This window comes from Mustela putorius, unplaced genomic scaffold, assembly GCF_011764305.1.
Source record: "Mustela putorius furo isolate JIRA1106 unplaced genomic scaffold, ASM1176430v1.1 tig00537303_pilon_pilon_pilon, whole genome shotgun sequence".
Taxonomy (NCBI): domain Eukaryota; kingdom Metazoa; phylum Chordata; class Mammalia; order Carnivora; family Mustelidae; genus Mustela; species Mustela putorius.
The window spans coordinates 451,336-460,934 of NW_025422441.1; the positions used below are offsets into that span (position 1 = coordinate 451,336).

The 9,599-nt window shown below is 63.0% G+C and overlaps 1 protein-coding gene and 1 long non-coding RNA gene across 2 annotated transcripts; one reads left to right on the forward strand and one right to left on the reverse strand.

Annotated features, from left to right (window-relative positions):
• Window positions 1–437: 437 nt before the first annotated feature.
• On the reverse strand, window positions 438–2,614 carry LOC123390341. Its single transcript, XR_006604947.1, has 2 exons — window positions 1,565–2,614; window positions 438–1,307 (listed from the first exon to the last, which is right to left on the reverse strand). It is a non-coding gene; the product is annotated as an uncharacterized LOC123390341 (long non-coding RNA).
• Window positions 2,615–4,559: 1,945 nt separating this feature from the next.
• Window positions 4,560–9,060, forward strand: SLC39A4 (solute carrier family 39 member 4). The gene is made up of 12 exons (XM_045074233.1): window positions 4,560–4,810; window positions 5,289–5,555; window positions 5,993–6,188; window positions 6,302–6,453; window positions 6,544–6,715; window positions 7,090–7,262; window positions 7,460–7,594; window positions 7,676–7,798; window positions 7,994–8,048; window positions 8,208–8,360; window positions 8,464–8,651; window positions 8,744–9,060. Exons 1-12 carry the CDS (start codon window positions 4,619–4,621, stop codon window positions 8,870–8,872), a joined length of 1,935 nt encoding a protein of 644 aa, XP_044930168.1. The 5' UTR covers window positions 4,560–4,618; the 3' UTR covers window positions 8,873–9,060.
• The last annotated feature ends 539 nt before the right edge of the window (window positions 9,061–9,599 follow it).

Consider the following 9,599-nt stretch of genomic DNA (forward strand, 5'->3'; position numbering starts at 1 on the left):
AGGGTTGTTTTGCTCCATTTTTTTTTTCCCCGAAGATTTTATTTGCCAGAAAGAGACACAGCAAGAGAGGAAGCACAAGCAGGGGGAGCAGGGGAAGGAGAAGCAGGCTTCCCGCTGGGGCTCGATCCCAGGACCCCGAGACCATGAGCTGAGCTGAAGGCAGAGGCTTAACCCACTGAGCCACCCAGGCGCCCCTTTTTAAAAAATTGTAATAATATGTAACATAAAATTTGCCATTTTAGTATATGTGCTGCCGAAGCGAGCACAAATTTGTCATTTTAAATACCTTTTTTGAGGATTTTATTTTTATTTTTTAGATTTTATTTATTTATTTATTTGATAGACAGAGATCACTAGTAGGCAGAGGCAAGCAGAGAGAGAGGGGGAAGCAGGCTCATGACCTGAGCTGAAGGAAGAGGCTTTAACCCACTGAGCCACCCAGGCCCCCGAAGATTTTATTTTTAAGGCGTCTCTACACCCAACGTAGAGCTTGAACTCAAAACCCTGAGACCCAGGCTCCTCCGCTGGAGCCTGCCAGAGGCCCAATGGCGTGAACCGCTGTAGAGCTCGGCGACACGCAGTACAGTCCACTGCCACGTGTCCCGTGGAGCTCTCTCCATCTTCCCGGATGGAAAGTCTGTCTCCAGAAAACAGACACTAGCTCCCCATTCCCCGGCCCCAGCCCCTCTTCCAGGCCCTCGGGCTCCACCAGCTCGTCACACAAACGGGCCACACAGGCTTGTCTTTCTGTGGTTGGTGTATTTCTCACTGTTGTGTTCGTGTCACAATTTCCTCCCCCCTCCCCCGCCGTTTTTCTTAAGTGCCCAACGTGGAGCTTGAATTCATGACCCTGAGATGAAGAGTGACAGGCTCTGTCAGCCGGCCACCCAGAGACGCCCTTCCTTTTGAAGGCTGAACGACAGCCCGCCTGTGAGCACAGGTCACATTTGTGCCCGTCGTCCTTTGGCGGGCGCCCCAGGTTGCTGTTGCTGGGCTTGTGAACACTGTGAATGAGGGTGTGTTTGGCGAGCGGTGGCCGCCGTGTGCTTGCTGGATGATGAGACCGTGCGGGGACCATGCGGGGACCGTGCGGGGGCGGGGCGGCACAGGCAGCTGTCCGAGGTGTAGGGGGCCGGGGGACGTGCTCTCTGGCTGCTCTGGGCCGGGCAGGAGGCCATCCGCGGGGAGAGGTGGGGGACACGATGCTGTAAGTGTCCCTCGGAACAGCACACGGCTTCAACTGTAACTTGAACTGACGAGGAGTCGTACTGGTCGCGCAGCAGCCGAAACGTGACCTGGAGAAGAACCTGTACCAGCCGCAGGAGGGGCTGGGGCGTCCTGGAAGCCCAGCGGCTGGGAACGCCGCCCACTTCCCTTTTTCATTGTCTTCCCTGCCCCCAAGAATGCCTCCGTTCCGGGAGTCCCTCTAAGTTAAGTGTGTTGGCGCCACTACAGATCGTCCGCTGGACAGGACACCACTCCCCGCCCACCGCCCCCCACTGCCCCCCACCTCCCCCCACGGCCCCCCACGGCCCCCACCGCCCTACCCCCTTACCCCCTTCACCTCTAAGACCGCGACCAACAGGACTCACGCTCCTTCCTGCTTACTGCCAACCCTCGGCTGCTGTCATCACCTTCGTTTCTTCTCCTTTGTTGTTGTTCTGTATCTAACAAATACGGGACTGAGGAGCTGTCCCTGGCCACCGTCTTCCCTGTGTCCTCGCCGGCTCCCGGGCCACAGTCCGGCTGTGGTCCCCTGCTCCCCTTCTCTGACAGCTGACTTCTTTGTGGGTCATTCTTCTCCCACACGTCAGGAAAGCCGCACAAAGCAAAGGAACGTGGTCCAGCACGAACGTTACTGAGCTCAGAGGGACTGCGAGGGACAAGCCACATACATGCCTGCCCCTCAAGGGCTCCCCAGTTCGGCCACTCGGCCCCGGGACCCAGGAGGGCTGGCCTGCACAGCTGGTCTGCGCTCTTCGCCCAGAGCTCAGAGGCTGGCCAGTGGATGGCCTGAGGTAGCAGCCAGGTGCCAAACTCCTGCTCCACCGTTCCAGGGACCCCAGAGCAGTGGGGTAGGAAAGAGGCCACTCTGGGCCCCTGGTCCTCAGAACTGTGCCCGAATCAGCTTGTTGACCCAGAGCTCCAAGAGCCCTGTACGCCCCTGCAAGATGTTCCTGTCCCCTTCTCTGGCCCAGCTCCCTCTCCGGACTCCGAGACAGCAGACTGCTGTGTGGTCCCGCTGCGGCGCCTTCTAGCACGTGTGTGGGTGGGGTGACCTCAGGCCCAAGACACGGCGCTCAGCGTGATGCCCTGCCCTGGGCACCACAGGACTCTGGGGACAGAGTCCTCAGGTCTAGGCTCCCAGAAGCCCGGAAGCTCCCAGCCACACCTCACAGGGCTCAGGGTCAGTGGTCGGCTGCACCAGGTGGGGAAGGGGACCCATGGGCTCCAGGAGGGGCCGGCCCCTCCCCCAGCATTGCCAACCAGGCAGAGATAAGTCAATGGGTTCAAAGACCAGGGAGGGAGCCCAAAGGGAGGGGCAGGTGCAGAACGGGGAGTCACAGCCCTCCCGCCAGCTCCTGGGCCTAAAGCCTGGGCTCCCGCCCACCCAGCCCAAGACACCCTTGCCCGGTGGCAGCGAGCAGAAGGCCCTGGTTCCCCGTTTGGGCTGCGGGGCTTTGGCCATCTCCTCGAGAAATTTCCACTGGGCAGGGGAGCGTGGCTCAGCCAGCACCTTTTCGGTTCCGGTTCCTTCAGAATCCAACCCCCAACAGGGACGCCCCAGCCCAGGCCTGGGAGGAGGAAGCCCCACCTCCCCATCCCCAGCTGGGGCCTCAAAGGCTAGGGGTGGGGGCCGAGCCAAGGAAGCCAAGCAGGGAAGTAGCTGGCAGGGGACTGGGGCAGAGCCGAGTGCAGGGCCTGTGAGGCAGAAGGCTGGGGATGGGGCCCTGTGGGGCTGGGGGGCAGCCTGCACCTCTGCTGCAGGCCCCCTTGCTGGCAGCAGCCGCAGGAGAGAGGGTCGCCTGTTGGAGGCCACGGCACGGCCAGAGTCGAAGATCCAACCAGGCCCTGACTTGTGTCTCCTTCGAAGTCCGGACACCTTGACAAGCTTAAGGACGGGAAAAGTTGAGTAACACTGAGAAAGGGTCTGTGCTACGTGTCGTGTGCTCGCCTACGTGACTTCCCACACGCTCTCCCTACAGTAAGGAACCATGTGGCCAGGGTCATGAGTTCTTAGTGGTTCTTGTTGTTCGGTACCTCCCAGGACGACTCCCGAGACTACCTGGCATCACGAGGTTTGTTTGTAGTTAAAGACTTGTTATAGAAACTTGTGGTCTTCTTCTTCTTCTTTTTTTTTTTTTTTTTAAGATTTTATTTATTTATTTGACAGAGAGAAATTACAAGTACACTGAGAGGCAGGCAGAGAGAGAGAAGGAAGCAGGCTCCCCGCTGAGCAGAGAGCCCGATGCGGGGCTCGATCCCAGGACCCTGAGATCATGACCTGAGCCGAAGGCAGCGACTTAACCCACTGAGCCACCCAGGCGCCCCGAAACTTGTGGTCTTCTGACTAGGGACCAATGTATTGCTCCTACTGTGGTCTGCCATATAAATGCTTGTAAGACGTGGAATAAATTCAGCCCTGTCGGACACCCCCTTCAGTGTCCCCTTGCCCCCACCTCTGTTTAACTTTTTTTCATCATCCTCTTCGCCCCCATGGTTATCCTGGTCGATTCGTCGCGCTGATGAGGGAGCAGGAGGCTGGCTGAGGACAGAGCAGAAGCTGGCGCCTCGCACCCCCTCTTCACCCGCTCCCCTCCATATGTGTAGCGTTCCTCAGGCAGCCCTGACCGCCATACAACGATAAATAGTTAACTTGCAGGGATCGCAATCCTGCAGAACAGGAATCTCCCTTGCTCTACAAGATGTCCTAGAGACCTGAACAGGGAGGTTCCCTTATCAATAGCATGCCCCGCCAAGAATCTCCCAATTATCTTGATGTTAATGCCTGACCTAAAGACGACATTGATCAGGCCATCAGGGCAAGGACTCCCCCCGCACCTTGTAGGCCCTCCCTAGCATGTGAGAACTCTGTTGAAAGCTCCCGTCCCTTCACCACCACCCCCCAACCGCGGGGTATATAACGTGCCTACCCTCACAACCCGGGGCAGCAGCTCTTCCTGCCCACGGGTCCTGTCCCCGTGCTTTAATAAACCACCATTTTGCACCAATGACGTCTTAAGAATTCTTTCTTTAGTCGCCGGCTCCGAACCTCCTCACCCCACCGAACCTGACTTAGTTCCGGGACTTCATCAGCGCTGGCCACGACCGTCGCCTCTGCCCCTTTGCTCCCAGGAGCCGCAGCCCAGCGAGCAGGTGCCAAGGCTGCCCCAGGGAGCCCCATCCTCGCCCCCCGCAAGCAGCGCCTCTGACCTCCAACAGACGGCCACGGTGGGAAGGACCCACTGCTGGAATGGTTAACCCGCACCACCTCAGGCAGCCAATCACAGAGCCCGGCAGCAAATACCGGGGAGAGGTCCCGTGGGTGCGGGCGGGTCTGAGCCCAGCCCCAGTCCGGCCCAGAGCTCGGAGCGCGTCGTCGGCGGGGGGTCTCAGCATGCCGGGCCTGGTCTGGCTCCAGCTGGGGCTGCTGCTTGGCTCAATGCTGGGCACCGGGACAGCCGCTCAGCCTCCCCACCTGCTGCCCTTGCTGTCCTCCGGCAGGGGTGCTCTGGGCCGGGCCGCGCTGGGCAGCCTGTTAAATACACTAGCGGACCGTGTGCACTGCGCCGAAGGGCCGTGTGGAAAGGTAACTGCCCCACCCGACGGGTTCCCAGCCCGGCCCTCTCCACCCCAGGGCTGGAAGCAAAGGGCCCTGGGCAAACTCCAGGAGGCGGGTCGAGGGGAGGCCGGGTGGCCAAGCTCCCAGGCCCTGCCTGCCGGCCAGAGCCCACCTTCATCTGCTCTGGGTTCAGACAGACCCTCCTGCGGTTGGGGGCTGCGCTATGCACAGACAGCTCCAGGCTCTAGGACAGCCTCCCCCGTCACCCCCAGGCCATCAGATTGGCCGCGGTTCCAGGAAGAAGCCACCCGGGGATAGAGGGGCCACTGCCCAAGGCCTCTGTGTGCACCCGTGGCCTCCCATGATTGAGGGGATGGCGGTGGGAGCATGAGAAGGAGCCATGAGGCCGGGGAGGGCGAGACAGGGGGTGGGTGAGACTGGTGTGCGTGGACCCCACACGGAAGTGGGCAGCCTCCTGAGCACAGACACCTCTGTGTGCCCCCAGTGCCTGTCTGTGGATGCTGCCCTGGCCCTGGGCAGTCCCAAGAAGCCTGTCCTAGAGCACAGACACATTGCCCGCTTCAGTGCTGCTGCTGCCCTCTACCTCAGTGACCCCAAGGGCACGTGTACGGATGTGCGGGCTGGCCACTGGGCAACTCGTGCTGACCATCTCCTGGCCCTTTTGGAGGGCCCCAAGGCCCTCACCCCAGGCCTGGGCAGGCTGCTGCAGAAGATTCAGGCCCAGGCTGCTGGCTGGCCCGCTGCAGAGAAGGTGAGGGCCCAGGCAGGCCGGCCAGGAGTGGGCAAGAAGGTGCTAAAGGGACCGCCAGGGAAGAAGTCCACTTAGGGGGCTGGGCCGGGCTGCAGTGGTCAGGACATCCCTTAAAGCTTCTCAGGGTACCTGGGGGAGTCTAGGGAGGGGCTTGGGCAGCTGGGTTAGGCTGAGGGATCACACGTGGACGTCCACCATCAGTCAGGGCAGAAACCTGGAGAGCCCCAGGGGGTGGCCTCATCAGACAGGGGCCACAGGGAGGGGTTGGGCCCAGTGCAGGCTCTAAAGCAGGTAGGAGTTGGTGGTGGTGTTCTGAGAAGGCCGGTCTGGGTCCAAGTTGGGGCAGATCTTGGGGTCAGTGACACTGGGGACACGAAGAGCTGGAGGCCAGGAAAGCCACAGTGCAGGGGAGGGCTGAGCCCCGGCTCCTCCCCCAGGCCTGCGTGGACCTGCCTCAGTTGCTGGAGGAGGCAGAAGGGGCAGGGGCTCCCAGCAGCCCTAGCCTGGTGCTGGCCGCCCTAGTGGACCATGTCAGCAGCGGGTCCTGTCTCCGCGCCCTGCCGACGCCCCAGTACTTTGTAGACTTCGTGTTCCGGCAGCACAGCGGTGACACTCCCAACATCACACTGGCGGGTGAGGCCTCAGCTGGGCCCGAGAGTGGGCAGTGCCCCAAGTCCCCAGCCGCCATGTCCCTGGGGAGGGCAGGCCTGGAGCCCATACAGACGTGATTCTGTCCTCCCGGCCAGAGCTGGAGGCCTTGATGGAGCGCCTGGGGGTAGGCAGAGTGGCTGAGACACCTGGCGACCACAGTGACCACGACCATTTGAGAAATGGGGCCAACCACCAGGGCCCTGTGCCCCTTGCCACCCTGAACAGCAGCTCCAGCCTGTGGGACACAGTGAGCAGCCCCTGCACCATAGTCCTGGGGAGAGATGGGGTCCCCCGGGATCTGCTCAGGCCCCTGATCCCCTGTGCTGCCACCCCCCAGGTGTGCCTGAGTGCTGAGGAAGTCATGGCTGTGTACGGGCTGTCTGACCAGGCTGGTGTGACCCCAGAGTCCTGGGCCCAGCTGAGCCCTGCCCTGCTCCAGCAGCAACTGAGTGGGGCCTGCAGCCCCCAGCCCGGGGGCCCCCCTCGGGACGAGCTCAGCCAGGCGGAGAGTGAGTGCCTGTCTCCCCAGCAGTGCCTGCCTGGCTGTGTCCGTGGGTGTTGGGGGTGCAGAGGGTGACCTCACAGGGAGGAGAGTGGCCACTGGGCCAGGGCAGGGGTGGGGAAAGCTTGACTAGGGCTGGCAAGGGGAAGTGGCCTAGGAGTAGGGGGGTCGCAGGGAAATGTGGGGGAGCCCAGGTGGGAAGGGAAAGAGGCTATGAGGGTCAGTGTAAGCCGAGGTCGGGCCGAACCTGGCCCCCTGCCTCCCTGGTGAGCTTCTGCTCACTCCTGGACCCCACCTGGACCCCCTCCCCTGGGAAGTGGGGTGGGGGTCAGGCTGGGGGAGGGGCTCCCAGCCCAGCTTAGGACCTCGCTTCCTCCCCAGGGTATCTGTACGGCTCCCTGGCCACGCTGCTCGTCTGCCTCTGTGCCGCTTCTGGCCTCCTGCTTCTGAGCTGCTCCAGCCACCGCACAGCCTCGAACTACGTCATCCAGACCTTCCTGAGCATGGCCGTGGGCGCGCTCACGGGGGACGCCATCCTGCACCTGACACCCAAAGTCAGCCTCCGCCTTCGGCTCCCTCCCCGGCCAGGAATTCCCCTGCCCAGTCCTCCGCAGCCGGCCAGTCCTCCCGGAGGCCTCCCTGCCCCCCCTAACCTCTCTCTTCCTGACCTCTGGTGGGGGGTGGTGGGGGTGGTGGTGAAAGGGCTCTGGGGAGGCCTTAACGCACCCTTCTGAGCTCCCTTCTCCCCCAGGTGCTGGGGCTGCACACCCACCATGGAGAGGGACCTGGCCAGACCACCTGGCGCCTTATGGCCATGCTGGGTGGCCTCTACACCTTCTTCCTGTTTGAGAACCTCTTTAATCTCTTGCTGCCCCTGGACGCAGAGGTCAGGTGGGAGCTGGATGTGGGTGGGTGGATGGGACCCAGGCGTGGAGGCCTGACAGGCCCTGAGCCACTGTTCCCACAGGGCTCAAAGGATGGGGCCGACAGCCACAGCCATGGTGGCCACAGCCACGTAGTGTCCCTGCCGCTGACACCCAGGGAGCTCCGGCCCTCAAGGCAGCCCGAGGAAGGCTCGCGCACCGACCTGGTGAGATGGCCCTTCCCCCGGAGACCCCACACCACATCCCACAATGACGCCAAGGACCCCTTCCTGCCCCCACCCCGCTCCCACCCCAGGGCTTTTGTCCCTGGCCTCGGATGCTAGTCACGGGACCCCGCTTCTCCTCGCCCTCCTCACCTGCCCGCCCAGGGGCTCATCCACATGGACCCCCCACCCCCACAGGTGGCCGAGGGGAGTCCGGAGGGGCTGAGCTCGGAGCCCCGGAGCCTGAGCCGAGGTGAGCCCAGGGAAGCCCCAGAGGGATGAGGGGCCACGGATTGGGTGCGGAGCGCTAATGCGGGCCAGGAGCTGGGGGCCGGAGGCCGGGGCCCTGGGGGCCGGGGGCGCGGGGGTCGGGGGCCGGGCCGGCGCCGACCCTCGCCCACCGCGCCCTCAGAGCTGAGGCTGCTGCCCTACGTGATCACGCTGGGCGACGCCCTGCACAACTTCGCCGACGGGCTGGCCATGGGCGCCGCCTTCGCGTCCTCCTGGAAGACCGGGCTGGCCACCTCGCTGGCCGTGTTCTGCCACGAGCTGCCGCACGAGCTGGGTGAGCTGCGCGCGCCGACCCCGCGGGGGGCTGCCGCGCCGGGGGCGGGGCCTGCGCGGCGGTGGGCGGGGCGCTCGGCCTGACCCCGCCCCACCCGCCGCAGGGGATTTCGCGGCCCTGCTGCACGCGGGGCTGTCGGTGCGCCAGGCGTTGCTGCTGAACTTGGCCTCCGCGCTCACGGCCTTCGCCGGCCTCTACGTGGCGCTCGCTGTCGACGTCGGCGAGGACAGCGAGATCTGGATCCTGGCGGTGGCCACCGGCCTCTTCCTCTACGTGGCGCTCTGTGACATGGTCAGGGCGGAGGGCAGGAGTCGGCTGCCCTGGGGGTGAGCTGAGCAGGGTCTGGGAGCGGCGGACTGACCCAGTGCCTGCCTCTTCCTCAGCTCCCGGCCATGCTGCACGTGCGGGACCAGCGGCCCTGGCTCCTCTTCCTGCTGCACAACATGGGCCTGCTGGGCGGCTGGACCGTCCTGCTGCTGCTGTCGCTGTATGAGGACAACATCACCCTCTGATGGCCTTCCCATCCCCTCGCCCTACTCTCGGGCCCTGGCTGCTCGCTGCCGGCCCACAGCTCTCTGGGCCCCTTGCACGGGCCGGCCAGTGTGGAGCCTGCGGTGGGGTACCCAGAGAGACCCGGGCTTTTGGAGTCTCCCTCCCACTGGCCCTAGCATCCTTCAATAAAGACGTTCTTGTCCTTGGAGCCCGGCTGCACTCTCCTTGCTGTTAGCGAAGTGTCTCCCCCCCAAGAAGGGCAGAGAGATGGGGCAGTACCTCTCTCCCGCCCTGGAGCTCTGATGAGTAGCCAGGAGAACTGGATTAGGGACCCTCCAGGCGGCTAGCCGAGGTCCCTCTGTAAGGTGGAATCCCTGCGTCGGGAGTGGAGTCAGGGAAACTGGCCAGGGTCTGCAGGTAGCGGGTGGGACCTGGTCGCCAGTCAGGACTCTGACTTGTTGACTCCTCGCAGAAAGACCCAAACAGCCAGCAGTGCTCACACACGAGGGCTTGTTACTCTCGGATGAAAACCTGGCCCAGAGCCGGGGGCCAGGCAGACGGGAGTGTGGCAGTTCACCGTCCGGGGGCCTGGGCCTCCTTTTCTTCTTCTTCTTTCTTTTTTTTTTTTTTTTTTTTTTTTAAAGATTTATTTATTTGACAAAGAGAGATCACAAGTAGGCAGAGAAGCAGGCAGAGAGAGAGAGAGAGGGAAGCAGGCTCCCTGCAGAGCAGAGAGCCTGATGCTGG